The 21,468-nt window shown below is 31.4% G+C and overlaps 1 protein-coding gene across 1 annotated transcript in view; it reads left to right on the forward strand.

Moving 5' to 3' along the window:
• LOC148605492 (uncharacterized) overlaps positions 1-21,468 on the forward strand; it is a 50,244-nt gene that overhangs the window by 14,777 nt on the left and 13,999 nt on the right. Inside the window, exon 2 of the mRNA XM_088550159.1 lies at positions 20,185-20,362. Within this exon, the coding sequence (XP_088406285.1) occupies positions 20,185-20,362 (178 nt within the window). The remainder of the gene's footprint in view (positions 1-20,184; positions 20,363-21,468) is intronic.

Raw genomic sequence — 21,468 nt, forward strand, 5'->3', positions numbered from 1 at the left:
TGATGACTTGACGGAATATGTCTTAAAAGATTGTTTCACCTGATTACAAAAAATGGCTTTGATATCAGTAAGATCTTTACTATGAGTGGACCAAATGGTACAATCACTTAATTTTCCTAATTGTTTAGTCAAAATTTGTTTTGAAAACGCTTCTTAGTTATCCTTCTAATTAACATTTGTCTCTCTAGAATGTGTAAAACCCATTTTATTTTATCGTAAAATACCTGCGGAATCTGACAACTTTAATTTGAATGTCTGCTTGAAAATGTTCAGACAAACAATATGGCCATTAACAAACACAGTTCACTTATACCTCCATCTCACTTTTTTCAGTTTGGGAAGGTTTTCAATAGATGACTTTAAAATGAAGATGTATTGAAACTCCTCATATTTTTTTTTATTTTCATGATGCGATACGATTTGTGATTAGTACAACAACCCTTGCTAAAAAATTAATTATACTGTGAAACCTGTCAAAATCCTGAAAAGTCCGGAAAAAACTAGGTACTTTTATAAAAGTTCTTTTATGTTGATTTTAATATTTTTGAACTTTTGTAAACCAAACACTTATCAAAACCTAACAAATATTTAAGTTCAAAAATGTATTCATTTTAGACAGGTTTCACTGTACATGATAAGATTTTAAAATATCAATTGAAAACCTAGTCACATACTCTTGCTATCTACAGTAAACTTTCAACGCTACTGATTACGTTGCAATACTCTTTTTTATTTCAATACACGGAATTTACAATACAATACACAATACATAGTATTTACTATGTTCTTCAGGAAACCAAGAGAACTATTAATACATAAATGTAATAAATCCCCCGGTCAAATACAAATAGACCCACACAATAAAGAATACAAGATTATCAAAATACCACGCTTTAGAAATAAGAGCTAGAGTAACAGAGCAACCTAGACTCCACAGAAACTGCAAGCATTGACCAGGTGCACCGGTAGGTAAAACGCCCTCTGCTTTTCTAGACGCAAAATATCACATCCTGACAGACCAAAGAGGAAATACAAACTATTTCAAAGTGGATAAATCGCTTCTCATGGTGCAGATGAATACACCATTATGATCCACAAATTAAACTTTTGTTGTGATGACTTTAACCTTGTAGAAACATAACCGTATTAAAACATGAATACACAACATTTATTGTTGACCCTTATCTTTATCGATTTGGAAGTAAATCTTCATTAGTTTTTCTTTACAAATTTTCTGTATCAATAAAAATAGACAAACATGTGTTGGGGCATTCATAAAATGCTTCAGTAATATTTAATAATATTCAACTCCTACAACTTAATAAAAAGTCAACGAAACCGAAACAACTGCATTTGACAGATGTAATTGTGACAGCTTTTGCGATTGCTAAAATGTACGAGGCTTATAATATAAATTATAAGGTACTTGACATGGAGAATCTATCAGATGTTAGGTGAGTAAAATATGTGATCTTATCAACAGTCACCTTTATTTTAATTTTGGCGAATTTTATCATTTCAAAAATAAAAGAACCTCTTTATGTAATCTTATTCCTGGTTTAGCCGTGTTTTTCAGAAGAAATTTACTAGTAACACTGCGTTTAAAGCATTTGTAATTCTAGTTATTAGTAGGAAAGGATGAAGGTTTTCAATTGAAACGTGACATGAAAAAGTAATTAAGGGAACCAAGATTATAGCGGTAATCAAACGTATTCAATCCAGGAGCAAAGACCAGACATGGAAAACAGATATACACAACAAAGAACATAAGCAACTAAAATCATACATACAGAGTAACAAAAGCAAATGAGCAACTCGCACTCCATTAAAAACTGTGAGCATGGAGCAGCTGCACCGGTAGGGTAAGCGTCCTCTACTTTTCTAGAAACACCCGCCGAGTTGCTCATAAAAAGTCAAGTCCGGGGTAGACAAAAGAGGAAAGGAAAACTATGACACGTTGAACAAATCAGTTTTCATGGCGCAGATAGATACACCGTAGCGATCCACGAGTTCATGATGACGATCATGACGGGAAAATGCGCTTGTATTGGTGGTAGTTTAAAGTGATGTTTTGTAATTGTCTTGGAAATGGTTCAAATGGTTAATATTTAAACAAAATTATAAGGAAGTAAATATCATAATAAAAACACAAGAATAAAAATCAAAACTTTAAACGTGATTGTGGATCTTTCGTGACGTTGATTGGCATCTATTTTTACAAGCATATATAAGCTTTTTTTATGTTGAGTTTTTTTGTAAAACATGTTTTAACGGTCATAACTTATAAGCCTATACCTAGTTCAAAGTCAAGTATTATGTATCTGAAAGACACATATGCACACAATTTTATGATAATCGATTAATACCTTTCTTCATCCATGCTATCAAAACTAACTTTACTATAGACTTTGACAGCTGTAATGGCAACATGTTTTACAATCAATATTTTTACTATGATTTACAACTTTTTGCACCTTACAACTGTGAGACAGAGAACTTTTATGAAAAACGTGAAAATGAAATTCTCAAGGTATGAGGTGAGTTTTGTTTTGAAGTTGGAAGTAAATCTTCATGAGTTTTTCTTTACAACTTTTCTGTATCAATAAAAATAGACAAATATGTGTTGGTGCATTCATAAAATGCTTCAGTAATACTTAATAATATTCAACTCCTACAACTTAATAAAAAGTCAACGAAACCGAAACAACTGCATTTGACAGATGTAATTGTGACAGCTTTTGCGATTGCTAAAATGTACAAGGCTTATAATGTAAAACTATATGGTACTTGACATGGAGAATCTATCAGATGTTAGGTGAGTAAAATATGTGATCTTATCAACAGTCACCTTTATTTTAATTTTGGCGAATTTTATCATTTCAAAAATAAAAGAACCTCTTTATGTAATCTTATTCCTGGTTTAGCCGTGTTTTTCAGAAGAAATTTACTAGTAACACTGCGTTTAAAGCATTTGTAATTCTAGTTATTAGTAGGAAAGGATGAAGGTTTTCAATTGAAACGTGACATGAAAAAGTAATTAAGGGAACCAAGATTATAGCGGTAATCAAACGTATTCAATCCAGGAGCAAAGACCAGACATGGAAAACAGATATACACAACAAAGAACATAAGCAACTAAAATCATACATACAGAGTAACAAAAGCAAATGAGCAACTCGCACTCCATTAAAAACTGTGAGCATGGAGCAGCTGCACCGGTAGGGTAAGCGTCCTCTACTTTTCTAGAAACACCCGCCGAGTTGCTCATAAAAAGTCAAGTCCGGGGTAGACAAAAGAGGAAAGGAAAACTATGACACGTTGAACAAATCAGTTTTCATGGCGCAGATAGATACACCGTAGCGATCCACGAGTTCATGATGACGATCATGACGGGAAAATGCGCTTGTATTGGTGGTAGTTTAAAGTGATGTTTTGTAATTGTCTTGGAAATGGTTCAAATGGTTAATATTTAAACAAAATTATAAGGAAGTAAATATCATAATAAAAACACAAGAATAAAAATCAAAACTTTAAACGTGATTGTGGATCTTTCGTGACGTTGATTGGCATCTATTTTTACAAGCATATATAAGCTTTTTTTATGTTGAGTTTTTTTGTAAAACATGTTTTAACGGTCATAACTTATAAGCCTATACCTAGTTCAAAGTCAAGTATTATGTATCTGAAAGACACATATGCACACAATTTTATGATAATCGATTAATACCTTTCTTCATCCATGCTATCAAAACTAACTTTACTATAGACTTTGACAGCTGTAATGGCAACATGTTTTACAATCAATATTTTTACTATGATTTACAACTTTTTGCACCTTACAACTGTGAGACAGAGAACTTTTATGAAAAACGTGAAAATGAAATTCTCAAGGTATGAGGTGAGTTTTGTTTTGAAGTTGGAAGTAAATCTTCATGAGTTTTTCTTTACAACTTTTCTGTATCAATAAAAATAGACAAATATGTGTTGGTGCATTCATAAAATGCTTCAGTAATACTTAATAATATTCAACTCCTACAACTTAATAAAAAGTCAACGAAACCGAAACAACTGCATTTGACAGATGTAATTGTGACAGCTTTTGCGATTGCTAAAATGTACAAGGCTTATAATGTAAAACTATATGGTACTTGACATGGAGAATCTATCAGATGTTAGGTGAGTAAAATATGTGATCTTATCAACAGTCACCTTTATTTTAATTTTGGCGAATTTTATCATTTCAAAAATAAAAGAACCTCTTTATGTAATCTTATTCCTGGTTTAGCCGTGTTTTTCAGAAGAAATTTACTAGTAACACTGCGTTTAAAGCATTTGTAATTCTAGTTATTAGTAGGAAAGGATGAAGGTTTTCAATTGAAACGTGACATGAAAAAGTAATTAAGGGAACCAAGATTATAGCGGTAATCAAACGTATTCAATCCAGGAGCAAAGACCAGACATGGAAAACAGATATACACAACAAAGAACATAAGCAACTAAAATCATACATACAGAGTAACAAAAGCAAATGAGCAACTCGCACTCCATTAAAAACTGTGAGCATGGAGCAGCTGCACCGGTAGGGTAAGCGTCCTCTACTTTTCTAGAAACACCCGCCGAGTTGCTCATAAAAAGTCAAGTCCGGGGTAGACAAAAGAGGAAAGGAAAACTATGACACGTTGAACAAATCAGTTCTCATGGCGCAGATAGATACACCGTAGCGATCCACGAGTTCATGATGACGACCATGACGGAAAATGCGCTTGTATTGGTGGTAGTTTAAAGTGATGTTTTGTAATTGTCTTGGAAATGGTGCAAATGATTAATATTTAAACAAAATTATAAGGAAGTAAATATCATAATAAAAACACAAGAATAAAAATCAAAACTTTAAACGTGATTGTGGATCTTTCGTGACGTTGATTGGCATCTATTTTTACAAGCATATATAAGCGTTTTTATGTTGAGTTTTTTTGTAAAACATGTTTTAACGGTCATAACTTATAAGCCTATACCTAGTTCAAAGTCAAGTATTATGTATCTGAAAGACACATATGCACACAATTTTATGATAATCGATTAATACCTTTCTTCATCCATGCTATCAAAACTAACTTTACTATAGACTTTGACAGCTGTAATGGCAACATATGTTTTACAATCAATATTTTTACTATAATTTACAACTTTTTGCACCTTACAACTGTGAGACAGAGAACTTTTATGAAAAACGTGAAAATGAAATTCACAAGGTATGAGGTGAGTTTTGTTTTGAAGTTTGTGTATTAAGGCTTTATATTTTTCCCTATTAACTCGTAAGGTTTACTCATCAACAATTTAAATTTCTTGAATTAGTAAAAAATAATTTGGCTTGAATTCTCTTTGCGTGACTTTCAAAGGTGAAACACTATATAATTAATTGTATTCTTTGGTTTTGATAAAAACGAAGAAATTATCGGACGTAAAGAATGACGGATAGGCTGGACAACGACCTATGAAGTTCGACAATAGACTATAAATAAATTTACCAAAACAATTTTTGCTTGTTGTCGTGTTTATTTTGTTTTGTTTTTTTTTTTTGTTCTTTTTGTTTTTTTGTTTTTTTTTGGTTTTTTTTCTGTTTTCTTCTATTTTTAAGAACAATGATAGCAATGATTAAGAATGATGTGATATCATGCAAAATATAGAATTTAGCTTCTGGATTTAGCAAATTAACAATACTGTGATAGAAAAGTTAACATTGCCATGCTTTTTTTTATAAAGCGGCATGTTAAATCACCGTCAGTAATTGGCAAACATTTGCCACATTTTATGCTAATAACCATTTTACTGTTTATGGTATAACTTTTATGTTTAGTCTATCAAAACAACATTTGTTGCCCCATGTTGGAAAAACACCATTGGAAAATGGCGAAGCAATTTTTGTTTGGTAGCTGATAATATTAACAATTTTATAACTCATTAGCAGCGGGCAAACAAAGGTAATTTTATTGATATACAGTACGTCAGCAGTTTAATAACATCCAAGTATGACTGTAATGAAATTTATGTTATTGACAGATCTCGCAATCCATCTAGTCACAATATTGGTATATCAAGAATTACAATCGTCGATTATTAACACAAAATATACAAAAGGTTGCTGAACAGTTAAGGAATGACTATTATATTTTTTCGGTCTATGAAGAAATAACGTCAACCACATGGTACACTAAATAATAACATGCTTATCAGGTATTTTTAAATGTGCGCACCACGGGCATTGAGATTATTTCAAATAGACCGAATCAATATAACTGTCATTCCTTATAATTTAATTCAAGTACCTAAATTCAACGAGTAAATCATTAAAACAATTTGATGACGCCACAGTCATTACAAAATTTAGAGATGGCAAACGAAATTTTTGATCCAATCAGAAACCGTGTTACTTCTAAAATTAAATTATTGGGAGATATCATTTTATTATCCCTTGCATTACCATTCTAATAACTCATGGTTACGCCTTTAACTTTGCCAAATATACAATTTTTCGATGGTAGTGATTGATTTGATCTACCATCAAATATTTAAATGATACTTTGCAGCACCATTACGATTAGAGAGTGATTGTTTGATGTACAAGTACAACTTGCTCTTTTCGTTTTTGGTGAATTTCAACTTTCAAATATGTACTTCAGTTATTTGTAATCTTTTGAAGGTAAAACAATTTGGAATCGCTGAAGGAAATGTCTTAATAAAAAAGGGTAAAACAGATTGATGAGTGTCCACCCATTTTGACATGATTAGTGTTGAATAGGTTATATATTGTATATGTTCTATATGTGTGTAATGGGAATTTTAATGAATCAAATTTAAGTCGTTTCTTTTTATTTTTTTTTAAATAAATATGTGTAATAAACACCAGCTGAAGCTAACGTATTGCCTTTATCTACATAAAAACTTATATCAACTATCAGGATTCATATTTGTTTCTTCTGGGTACAAAGTCAATGAACTGTTAACATTATGTCTCTATAGAATTTGAAAGCCATTACTTTAATACGACGAAATTGAGTTTAGTAGCAAAGACTGAGGAAATGTCTTTATATCGTCTTTCCGCAATGCACAGGAGATGTTTTGACATTTTTAGTTCCTCTAAGCTTCTGTTACTAATCGCTTTCTACAACCATATTAGTACATTTCAAATGGATTTTATCTCATGTTTGTTTTTAAATGCGTGATATCTTATGGTTTTGATATTTCAAAAGGCGTATAAGTGTTATAATACCATTTTTTCTGCCACTCCAGGATATGAAATTATAAAACACGCCGGCTAACCTTAGGATTTGATTTACAAACTCTACTTCTTTCTAATTAAAGAAACTTAACCGGTTTTGAATATATAATCAATCGCTGTTTTAGAAACTTCTTAAACGGGTACGTGCAGTTTTAATTAATAGTTGAAAATGTAACATCACTTTCAAAATAGTATGTACTTAATTACAATATTCTTTGCCTGTATCCAACAGCAAATAGCGGTATTGTTTTGAATAGGAGAAACGAAATGCTTTTAAAATACTGTCTGAATTCCAATGAAAACAAAAAGGTTTCATTAAACATGACCTGTTATTGTTTTCTTTAACATCAATAGAGCAGATGATGTAACAGACATTGTTCAAAGAAAACATTAGTTTTACACAGGTTTCTTTGATTTGCTATAAAACATTGTGTATTTCAGATTTATTTTTTTAATTTTCTCCATGTTTTTCATTCATGAGTCTTAATACACTTCTTTGTCGTTCTTTACTACTACGTTTTCAAGCCTTAAATTACGAAATTTTATATTTAGTTGGAACAAAATCTTTCAACTTTGGATCTGATCGATTTCATTTTAGTATTTACAACTAATATACCATATATCATGCATCGTGTAAGTCTCTATGATCTCAAAAGACTATTTTTCCTACAACGGCGGAATAACTTGACATTTGTACTCACCCAGATGGCTTGTCAAATGTGGCGTCATTATCTTATAATACAAAGAATTCATGAATTCAATTTTCCAACAGAACATAAATGAATTCATATGAATTCATTCAAAGTGTGTTGCAGTTGTAATCAGCCAAAATCGGATTCTTGTTTATACATAGCCATTGCATGAGACAGATGATTTGGTGACATGTGTTTTTTATCAATGGTTTTTCTATCGTTGTTTACAACTTAACTACCAGCCATGATTATAAGCAATTATAATATCAAAATGTGTGGTTTCAACTGATATATATTGAGTCAAATATCGAAGATGTGTATTTTTACACTGCGATATATTAGGTAAAATATCAAAGGTGTGTATTTTTATACTGCGATATGTTAGGTAAAATATCGAAGATGTGTATTTTTACACTGAGATCTATTAAGATAAATATCAAAGATGTGTATTTTTACACTGAAATTAAACCAAATGGAAACTGTACCATGTTAAATTCGTATTTATCAATGATAAATTTCTTAAGCAGTAAATTTAACTTTTTGTAATACTTAAATTATATATATTATTTTAATGTTGGGCTACGTACAGAACAAGAACAAATGTTCCATATTTGCATTACAACAAAATTCTTTCGACTACATGTCAATTAAAGAGCTGTAAGGTCGTAAATAGCAAGGCTAAGCCATTTAACTTAATTCACCTACGTAGCCAGTAAATCCAAAACAAATTTACTAAGTGACAATTACGTCTGTTAGTATTGCATTTTTACGATATAAAAAAACAACATTCACTTCTTATATGTAGCTTTTGTTTTGAATTGATGATATATAACGTAATAACAGATCATTTATATGACCATGTCACCGAATAACTATTTTTTGTTTACAAAGTATGGAAATGTTCATCTTTCTGTTTCTGATGTCCAAGTGTAAGATTCGGTTTCTGATGTCCATGTGTAAGATCATGTTTCTGATGTCTCAGGTGAAGAAACTGTTTCTGATGTCCAACTGTAAGATTTGGTTTCTGATGTTAACGTGTAAGATTCGGTTTCTGATGTCCTTGTGTAAGATTCTGTTTCTGATGTCCAAGTGTAAGATCATGTTTCTGATGTCTCAGGTGAAGAATCTGTTTCTGATGTCCAAGTGTACGATTCGCTTCCTGACGTCCAAGTGTAAGATTCGGTTTCTGATGTCAATGTGTAAGATTCGATTTCTGGTGTCCTTGCGTAAGATTCGGTTTCTGATGTACATGTGTAAGATCATGTTTCTGATGTCTCAGGTGAAGAATCTGTTTCTGATGTCCAAGTGTAAGATTCGGTTTCTGATGTCCTTGTGTAAGATTCTGTTTCTGATGTCCAAGTGTAAGATTCGGTTTCTGATGTCCAAGTGTAAGATTCGGTTTCTGATGTCCAAGTATAAGAACAACGAATGTTAACTGATGACTAAGTAACGTTAAGAAACTGTGTTGACAAAGTCTCATGTGATATTGTTTTATGAAACCTGTATAAAACGATTTTTTTTTTCGATATAGGCGTTTAGTATATACAGGTTCAAAATGTATTGAAAGAGATATTATAGAAAAAAGACGAATTCTAGTTTAGACAGGTTTTTAGTTTATTCATGGTTCGGCTTAGACAGGTTTCCCTGTAGTAAAAAAACAAAATTTTACTGCCCCGACCATCTTTATTGTATTTTGTTATTTTCATTTTTTGGTTTGATTGTTTGTTTGGTTTTTTTTTGGTTTTTTTTGTTTTTTGTTTTTTTGTTTTTTTTTGTTTTTTGTTTTGTTTTTTGTTTTTTTTTGGTTCTGTATTTTGTTTTGTTTTTATTTGCTTTGTTTCTTGTTTGTTTTGTTTTTTCTCCTCGCTACTGTTTTAACAATTACATGGCGGGGTATCACTTTTTGTTTCATTGAAATCCGTTTTTTGCTGTTTTTGTTTTTGTTCATGTTTGCCCTGTTTTGTTCGGCATTTTTAATGAATCAATTAGTTTGAGATCATTTTGGTTATAAATGATAAACTTCTTCACATAGCCGTGATTTATAAGAAACGACAACTTTTGATCAGACGGTGTTATTTCGATCAATTTAATTACATCTCTAGTTAAAAACTTGTAAAGCATATGTCATTTACTCTTGTGGTTTTCAACATCAGCGTGCATTTACAATTAAGATTTCTGCTTGAACTGAACTTAAAACGATATAAATTGCATCAAAGCCAACCGAGAAAAGTTAAAAGAACGAGACTTTGATTTTTAATATTTCGCACTGAATGCTATGACATTTTAGTTTGAAAATACCACACTGATTAATTGTCGCTTGGTGCACCATAAAGCATTTGAAATATATCGGATTTCAATCTATGCCATATATTTCACATTCAAAAGCTTCTGTATCTATTTTGATGTAACTTCTATTCATTTTTCAAGTCAGTTTTTATTAGACATTTCAACATAACGCACAATTAATGAAACATGTCTGAAGCGTACCCTGAAAAACAGAAAACCTGTCTGAACCAAAACTCTTTTAGAAGTCCCTTTATCAATTGTATATGTAATTAACTGGAATAAACCGAACGCCTATCCAAACCATTTACAAAACTGTAATTATGGATTTCAAAAAGGGTAGGTTTAGACAGGTTTACCTGTATCTTGCTGTTTAATGCAAGATCAACCATACTTTGCCACGTACAATAAGTGAACAATGTTACACGACGCGCTTTATGAAAAATAACAAAAGTGTTATTGAAAACTACCCAGCCAGAAAAAATGCAAAACTGATTTCACTAGATATTTTATATGACCATATAGTTGTATCATATTTTTTTTTTTACAAATAAAGGCTATGTTACATTTGACATATGTTACATTTAGAGATACAGATATATAAACAGTCAATAATTGATGTAACCTTGCACGTTACGGTTAGAGGAAAGAAACTAAAATACATATATTTCTAAAATGTCTTTGTATATACGTTTAAGTATAACTTTTTTTTGTAAGAACTAGGCATAGGATGATTCATGGTAAAAAAAAATAGATATTTCATTGCAGTTTTGGATTGGAATGTACACCTGTTTTCTGGAACCTATCTAGTTTTAGGAAACAATTAAACTCAATGCTATGTTCACTGAAAAAAGTAACACATCATACTTATAGGTTTGGCATCCCAATTGAAATGAAAAAAAAATGTTATATGTAATCACCAATAAATTTATAGCAATATACTTAAAAATAATTTTGCATCTGCTTGTATTTAAAGCCACGACTGTAAACATATAAATGTGTAGGTACCAACAGTTAAATTACCGTTATTATGTTCACATCTAATAATTTTGTTTTTCATATTTTATCAATTGTTGTCATTATCTGATCGTTTTTTCCCCAATTAACAGTTTTCAGATAAACTCAACAGTCTCCTTATACGTGTAAACACGTGACAATCATGAAAATGTTTGTCACTTAAAACTTATACTTGTGTCGCGTTTCTACGTTTAATGCGCGTACAGGATGCATATAACAAGTTGAGTAGTGTGCACTGTTGAACGAGTTACTAATATGCCAAAATATAAAACACTTTCTTGAGACCCAACAACCATTTCCTTGTTAATTGCTTTACTGAGAAAAACTGTTTCTATTTCCGGGAACAAAAAAATACGGGAGATTTTGCTGTATGGCATTTTTGCTTCCTCATAAAAAAATTACCCAAGACATTAAGGTGAAGCATTTTAACTGTAACCAATAACTGTCTGCGTATGCGTACTTGTTATAGGTTAAAGAAGCTGGTTTCTTGCCGTTACATTGTTGTCATTTTACACAAGCAAATGACAAGTTACGGATTTAACTCTGCCACTGAATATATCGATATTTGGTTGTTCTTCTACCTAATAGTGAGAAACTAAACAGATAATTAAAAATCATGATGCTTGCTGGTCAAATAACACCAAAAAATGTAGCTTTAAACATACTTTAAAGTATAACTTCTTTTCAGTTTAAATGTATGTTATTTGTTCTTCGAGTATCCGTGACTTTTTTTCTGGTTTCTGTTGATTTATAAATGGGAAAATACTCGAGTTCAAACGAAGGGAGACCATTAAACAAAGCCCAAACGGGAAAATGAAAATTGATAGAACCAGCAAAAATACATTGCAAAAAAAATCTGATATGTAGTATAAATTCAGAATCGCGCAGCTGGAACATTAGTAAAAAATTCAATCGAATTAAAAATTATCTTTAAGAGTGGTCTTTAAAAAAATCAATTTACTTATATTATTTGAAACCCAAAACAAAATAGTAAGTCATTGCTAGATTTTTCTCAAAGAACGGAATGACATTTTAATTTATTTATATTTATATATATTTATACCATGAAAATGCAAATCTTCCCATAAACGCAATAATTCCCAGGCTTTGGTGACAGATGCCACTTTGTTATAATCTAATCAAATATGTTTGTCTACTTTTTGTGTATATGTGCGATACGTATCGTAAATCGTAGAAAATGCTCGACATGCTTTATATATTTCATCAAGGTATATCCTCATCAATTGATTTTTATCATTTCATTTATAACATAAAATTTTGTCAATTTTCTTCTGTCCTTTTATTAGTTTACCAACTTTCCGGTTTTTTACTTATATTGTCATTTGTTATACGGACATTTATTGTAGACTACTCCTTTTGGCCACTGCCTAGATTTTATCAGTTCCCTAATTTTGTTATTACTCTTCATTTAGTATAAAGGGCGTTGCCACTTTATTTGCCTGGATGCTACTGAACAGATATAAAATTTTTAATTTTATTTGTTAGAAAGTACATTTTGTAGTACATTTTCCTGATGATCTCATTTTTTTAAAGAATCCAGAACATAAAACAATTTCTTATAGAGTTGGGCATGTGCAAATTAAAAAAGATGACCCTTTCGAGAACAAAGTTTATTATCAAACTTTATTTTAACTATTGGGAATATGAAGACAAAAGCTATTAACTTTGCTACAAAAAGTTATAAAGTTTTTTATTGAGTTAAAGGACTTAAAGATAGACGAGGAGATATTTTTTTCGCAAATCAGTCGTCACATAGGGTTGCTAGTTTTGTCGTCGTAAACTTTAGGGTAGGACACAACCATGAGCGCTGACTGGTAGAATTGGTCCGCACATAGTCGCACTTCAGTGATTTTCTTTCAATTCAATCATTTCATTTTCCAGGCGGGCTTGGATCCGCCATTGAAATCATCATTTTGACATAAACGAAAAACTTTTTTCAAACAAATTGGGGTTACGATGATACTTAAATAAATGTCCTAATCAGGTTGGTAATTGAACAATTATGCTCATAGTTAAGACTTTTTGCTGATAAATATGTATACGTTAAAACTATGATTTGTTAACTATTAACTTTTAGCACTAAGCCCACGCAAACGGTTGGTAGCTATGAGAACAACAAGCTTGTTTGACAGAATTAACAAAACAGCTTTCTTAGAGTATGTTTGTCAAGAGGCAAGCGTGATATAATGACTTTTACCCAGTAGTCCTAAGCAATCTTGATCCTTTTACATTGGCAAAATATTTAATACCATAAGGAATCGTTTTTAAAATTCCTGTTTTTGGGGGGTAGGGTGTGCACTTCTGCAAGTCGTGCTTTTGAAGTCCTATCAATGTATTCGTTTTTTAATGAATGTCTTTTAAACAACTTGTTTTAAGTCTTTGTTTTTAAGTTGGTAAACATATCTTGAAATTATTTTACTTTAAAGCTTCCTTCTAGTATTACACTTAATGAAATTGAAACTTGATCTGCGTTTTCAATTAAACTGAGCAATAATTGATACAAAACCTTAAAACTTCATCATTTCATGACAACATAAAAATGTGCAATCATATAATTTGGTAAATGTAATAGAATACAGTTTTTGATAGGGAGTGTAAAATTAAATAGAATATAACTGTTAGGTAGATCTCTGTCTATCGCTATATGACAGAGCTTATATGCCCTGAACCCGACTAACATTAAATATATCTGATAACCATTGGTGTAACCTTTATAGAAAGTAATAGGGGCAATGTTTAAATCAAGATATTGTGTGAAGTTCATGAAAGGTACAAACAGGGTACCTTTGTTCGTTTGATTAATTATGGTTAAACGTCCTATGGAATATATTTCATGCATTTCAGGACAAGAACGTTTGCCCTGTCGATCAGACCATAATTTCTACTCGTTCTTATTTTTTTTTTGCGATAGTTTGCGGAAGCAACAGGCTACCAGTGAGCATGTCAACCCACTAAGGCATATAATTCTGACTCCGAGCCAACCACTTGTCAGTCGACTATTATCTAAAATTCTGCGTGATTCATGGAATGGCAGTGACTCTAAATTTCAAAATCTTTGGTGTGACGCGGTTGGGATAGAACTAACGAATTCCAATACTTGCGATAAGCACGCTACACTGAGACCACCGAGGAGATTGGGATAGGGTGCCACTTTTTTTTACTATTTTCTTCTTATTCGTATAAGATTAGATCGTAGTCGGGACATACAAATCTTGGATCTTTTTGTTGACATTGTTCCATATATAAAAACATCATAATTTCTTCACTTCGCTTGAATTCAAACAAACGGCATTTATTAAAATTATCCTTTATTAAATATAACGAGAATGGAAATGGTGAATATATAAAAGAGACAACAACCCCAACGGGATGAAAAGGGGCAATATAATCACTGATATTTCATAGTTTCATCCGACATTTTGACTTTAGAATACAGAGAAACCTGTCTGGACCGAACCCCTTTTTGACTTTAGAAATGGTTCGGTTTACCTAGGTTCACGATACATTGATGTTAAAGGACTTTTAATGTGTGTGGTTAAGACAAGTTTCCGGATAGTTTGGTTGTTCGGTTTTACACAGATTTCACTGTACACGTAGATAATATTGATCTGATGAAGATATTTAAAAAAATTATGCTGATCCATGTATAAAAGTTCATTTTAGTATCAATCAGATGGAGTAATATCATTGCAATATGCATTAATAAAATCAATGGAAAACAAATATCTCGATATATATTTAACATAAACAGAAGTTCATTTTACCTGCTTTATTGCACGTATTAACTGTATGATATGTTAGTTGTTTTGTTTCCATTTTATAAAAGTTCAGTTCTTATGATAAACAATACCATACATACATGTTGATTTTTATTCCAAAATGTTCAAGAGTATCAAAGATATTTTAGAAAAACAGCAACAGGTTCCATCTATAACCATGGGAAATGCATTAATTACCGGTATCCTAAAATTTGTTAATTATAAAAAAGTAATCTATTTCAATATTGTGGACGTCTTTTTCTGGTTATCAGTTAGTTGTTGTTTTATTATGCACTTGATAGTCATCCATTGTCTCATGGGAATTTTCTTTCATCTCTTTTCTCTTGTAATTGAGATCTTTGGAATGTTTTGAAGTGTTGTTAATGAAGTTTTCCTTCTTAGTGACAACTGTTTGTCTTCATATCTTTAATAACTTTCACCGCTCACCACAAATTATTTAAAAAATGTTGAATTGTCATAAATAAGGAAAGGAATCGACGTAAATTAACTGTTTTGTTTTGTTTTGTTTTGTTTTTTTTTTTACTTTATCAAGATCAATAAATCATATCGAAATAAATTATAGAGATGGAAAATTAATAAACATTTACTTAAGGTTAAGTTTAACCTAGGCTAAGGAACATAACTCTTACAAATCATCTTAACGTTTGTGTAAAGCATTTTACATCAATATCATGTAAGCATCAAAGAAACTTGGATTGATTTCATCCTGTTTTAAATTTATGATTGATAGGTTTTGGTGAATTTGAATATGATACAAACTTACCCTAAGTCTACCTCCTAGTAGAAAATTTAATTAGATACGCATTGGACTTGCTGTGAGTCATATCACATTTTCTAAAACGCCAAATTCCTAATTTATTTATTTTTTCATATGACTATTCACTTGAGTATTCTAATCAATATCCTGAAAGTTAAAAAAGTTAATAGAGGTTCGTTCATCCTTTGTCGTATCTTTTAGTTATTCTTGCATAATTTACATAATTAAATTCATATTTTTACACGTCATGATAATAATATTGGCGTCGGGAAATTAATTGCTTTCTTGTGTTTAAATGCTACATTTCTTTAAAATCGTTTATCCTATTTAAACGCAAGATTGCATTTAACAGAATCACAATTAATTGAACAAACCAATTATATTTATAAGTACCATCGATAAGGGCACATTTGACGTAAAAAAGTAATAAACAGTCTATGATTAGACGAAACGTCCAATCAAAATACTACGCTGGTCGTTTCTTTGAAATTAAATGATAGATTGTTTACTTAACAAGGAAGTCTTACTCGAAACACAATCCAATGATTCGTCTTAATTATGTATATTTTGACATGTCTTAGTATTACTAAAGAATCGAGTAAACAACTAACAACAGAATCAGTTTAAAGTTTAAGAATAAAATAATGATTTAAGTTCTAAGGGGGTAGAAAGCAACTAATGCTACTTTTGTAATTGGTCTGTGCTCCAAGCCTAGAGTACTTTTTTAAAACATACAGCAGCTTAAGATACGTTTGACTTGGTCTGTGTTTCAAGCCTGGAGTACTTATTTTTACTTTGAGTAACAGACAGCTGCTATAGCTACTTTTGTACCTGGTATGTTCTCCAAGCCAAGAGGACGTGTATGATGGTTGACATAAGGCAACTTATGCTACTGTTGATGCTCGGCTTTGTTCCAACTCTTGCGTTCTTTGTTTTCCTTTCATTTTAAAAGTTCTCTTTGTGTTTTTGTAGGGTTTCCTACTAGTTTGTTCATGTTTTCTGATTTAAGTTTCCTTCTTTATCTTTTTTCCTTTGGTTTTAAGTGTTTTCTATTCCTCTACACGTGAATTTGTCTATATATATCACATAATATACTTGTAAAATCACATTCATTCTCCTTTTCAGTCAGTACGCAAAATATCTGAATGATGCTATTGAAAGTTTTCATCAAACAAACTTTCTTATTATTTGAAATTACGTACATTCAATTTTCTTTTGTATGTTTTTGTTTGCTTGAATTATGTTTATTAATAAAAATGACAACCCAGACCAAAGACTTTCTTCGTTATCAACTACCATTTTTACATTTATTTATTATTTCGCATTCGTTCTTCTATATTTTTCATGTTTTGATTTTTAATAATTTTCTTAATCTATCCACTTATTATTTTTAAAAATAATATTTTATCCTTTTTTTAAATTGTGGTGTAGCAATAAAGCTAAACATTGAGCTGGCATCTTTCATCCCGATGGGTTTGACATATTCACCATATCCATTCTCGTTATTTTCGGGTCTGCTTCTACCTTTGTTTAAGCAAATCATTATCCACTCAGATAGTTCAACATCCTTTAAGACATTTGTATTAAAGCTTCTGGTGATCATTATTTGAAAAGTATCAAATTTCTATTTACGTGCAATTGCACCAAATTGTGATGAGAATAGAAGTAACTGCATTAATGTTCACTGTATTTTCATGTTCAGAACATCATTATCTGTAACGATCTCTGTTAATGACAACCCAACACAGCTAATAGTTCATTGTACCCGGGCATACTTAACTTGTACTCAATATAGTATTATATTGAAGTGTAACTCGTGATGAAAGCGTTCCTAAATGCAAGTTAAACATGTAATGTTAAAGCTTCATCCCTTTTTAACATTTGGTTTGAGACAAACATCATGCCAGACTGTATGTATATATGTATATATCGGATCGTCCAGTCATGACGATGCAGCACAAACAAAAATAATTATATGTCTAAAGGATTGTACAACGATACCGATAAAAATGTTAACACACTATAATAAAGTATATAATGGGCAAATTTTTCAGTCAACAAATGACCTTAAATAAACTGAGTCATAGATATATATGTGTGTGTGTGTGTGTGTGTGTGTGGATTGAATCAAAATACTCATCGGTATAAAACCGGTATAATTTACAGAATGAAGGACGAATTACGGACATAATTGGAAAATATATATATATTGTTAATATATATATGGAATATGGTCTTAACATACATATACAAACACACAAACACACACACGCACGCACGCACGCACACATACACACAATGCATGGTTAGTGTCGAGTATTTTGCTTAAATCTCAAACGATCTTATTCATTTTAAGTGAGATTAGATGCAACCATTTCTACAACCAAATTAGAATTTTGAAGACCAAAAGTCAAAGTCCAAGGCAGACAAGAAAAGCGATAAACATGTTCGAATGTAAATACAAACAAAATTAAGCACTCGGATTTCATTGAAAACTTAGAACCTGGGAAGATATACAACAGTACAGGAGATTTTTCGAACTTGATTAAGTTTCCAAAAAGTTTTCCTTTTATCTTCAAAAATAACTTTGGTTTTACTCTAACTAAACAACCATATCTTGAGATTTTATAATATAGAAAATTATAACTTTTATTGTCTCGTATATTTTTATTTTTGTTATGCAACAAAAATTGATAGAAGATTTGTTAAAATGAACAGCTGAAAAGCCTTTGTGACGGCGGTAAGTATTCAAATCATCAGAACATTTTATACATATAATCTCACTGGAAGTACAGTTGTAATTCTCTATAGACTCCAGAAGATGTTTATCTTAGGCAACATATACTGAATCATCCTTTCCAATCAAAACTAATTTAATGAACTCAAACCCATATCTTATATCCACAGTTCGTTTTAATTAAGTGTGCATTTGATGTGAAATGCTAGTAAATCTGCGTAAATTAGACGTTTTGATTGAATCAAAATACTCATCGGTATAAAACCGGTATAATTTACAGAATGAAGGACGAATTACGGACATAATTGGAAAGTTTGTTCCGAGGTTGTCACCTACATCATGTATAAATAATCAATAATGATGTATATTTGCTGAAGATTAAAGGAAATATCATATACTTTCTTTTCAATTCATATCTTCATTATTATAGGTAGGAATCGAACGTGCTAAAATGCAGGTACTTACCGAAGTCCTCGTCTTAAGATGAAATATCTCCTGAAATATCCTTATTTTTGAAAATTAAAATCATAGAAAAAAGAGGTCATTATTTCACGATGAACGACGAGGAGGTAAACAATACATCCATGACACATAAAGACACGTACAGAAGCACAAATAGATCAGAGGAATTGTTTTAAATAAATATTTTAGTTGGAACTTTGTTGTATAGGAGCGCACGATAAAATCATAGAAAAAGTATTTTAAAGTATCTAATTGTCGTTCGTTTATTTGTGTGGCATTGCAACCAGCTTCGCCTGTAAATCATTGGAATCCACCGCTAAAAGTTGTAATAATTTTTTATGTTTGTGGGATGATTTTAGGGGTGACTAAAAATCACTCATGTTTCATGTTGGTTTTTTACCATCATAATTGAAACGTTCCAAATGGAACCACAAGGCCATAAAAATACATCAAAATCTTTTTTGGCGTCAAATGATGTAGAATAAAGCGTGCAAACTTCAGTAAGAGTGCCATCTTTCTAAAATCAGGCTGATAGGGGCTAATATACGAGCAAACAGTTCTGATATGGACTTTTTATGGTCACTTAACTTGTATTAATCATCACATACAATTTTGTAATCATTAAAAACTATTAATAAAACATAAATGGTTACTGGATACTTCGATCTTCCGCTGGCCCGCATTTTTAAATAAAAAAGTGACACTCAAAACAGATGCAAAATGAGCATTTTTCTCTTTATCATATTTGTACATTCACCTTACAAGTCTTTGTCTCTCGTCTATTTATTTTGAAACGGATGAAGAGGTCATTTAAAAATCTAATAAATACAACAAAAAAGCTTCAGGAAATAAGCTTTCATTTCAATTAGATTGGTATAAACAATATTTGATAAAAGTGTCCTTGACTTAAAAACCATTACGTTTTACATGACAAAGTCTTATTTCGGTACGCAAATGCCAGATAGCATCATGTTAAAATGAAATCAAAGAATAAAATTATGTACTTTTTTATTTACTATCGTCTCCATTGGGAAAATATGGTCCTAATTAAACTCCAGGAGCAATTCATTTAATAATTCAATTACTAGACACCGTATCTGTTTTATTAAACTATGTGATGAATGGTTCTTCACTTTATATTTTTTTTCTATTTTCAGTCTTTTAATGATGAAAAACAACTTTGTAAGACGTCAATTGACTGGGGAAAGACACATCAGCCTGGTAACCAAGACTCCCAGTACGAAGCTATTATGATACAGTTACAAGAGGCAAACAAAGAGGCGGACAATACTTGTGATTTCATTTGTCGCAGCAGCAAAATAATGTGTCATACTGGTAAGTTATGGAGGTTATCTGTGATCGATTTCACAAAAAAAGTCTTCAGTGTAAAATCGTTCATGAGAAATGACGTCACGATGTTGTTTTCTGTGATTACGTCATATCTTATGACGACTATTACTTGCTTCCGAAATTGATCACTGGATTAGATTCAGTAAATAAGAAAACCCGAGTTGCCTATTGAAACATCTTTCAATATGAATCAGCTCTAATACAAAAGAGTAACCGAGGGAACCAATATTCTAGCAGAAATCAAACGAATGTAATCCACGGACAAAACCAGACATGGAAAACAGACATACACAACAAAGAATATAAAATAACTAAAATAATACATACAAAGAAACAAATGTAAATGAGCAACTCGGGCTCCACTAAAAACTGGAAGCATGAACCAGGTCCACCGGTAGGGTAAGCGTCCTCTGCTTTTCTAGAAACACCTGCCGAGTTGCTCATAAAAAGTTAAGTCCCGGGTAGACAAGCGAGGGAAGGAAAACTATGACACGTTTTACAAATCAGTTTTCATGGTGCAACCATAAAACTTCTGTAGTGATGACTTCAATGTTGTAGCAACATAACCCTGTTCCAGTACCTAATTATAAGAAGTCTAGCGCGATACAAAAAGTCTGGCAAGCTCTTACATAACGTAATTGTTGTGACATGAAAAACCCATACGCAGGTGCTGAAGTGATGTTGCCACATATGAAAGGAAAATTAACAATTTTGAATGAAAAGTCATCACGTTTGTCATAAAGTTTGGTCCTTTACCATCGATCTCTAAGTGCAGGTCAAGATATAAGGCTGGCTTTACAGTGTCCTTTATCTCAAGTTTTTTTGGGATAGATGCGATGTATCAAATCCCCGAAACTAGTATTGTATATTGCACATTTTGATATGGTGTACACCTGTTTCAAGGCTTAACCTCTCCTCAGCAGCAGTAGAATCAAATAAGTAAGAAGATCCAAATATCTAAAGGTTTTTTATGTAAGTTATTACTAAAAGCATGTTCTATTCAAAATTTTAATTGGAGTGCACAGCTTGTTAGCTAGGCAAACAAGATTCAGTGCATTAATTTATTACCAAATCAAGTCATTGTATGCATA

The sequence above is a fragment of the Perna viridis genome, chromosome 10 (genome assembly GCF_037379345.1).
Source record: "Perna viridis isolate PV_CMFRI_1.1 ecotype Kerala chromosome 10, ASM3737934v1, whole genome shotgun sequence".
Taxonomy (NCBI): Eukaryota; Metazoa; Mollusca; class Bivalvia; order Mytilida; family Mytilidae; genus Perna; species Perna viridis.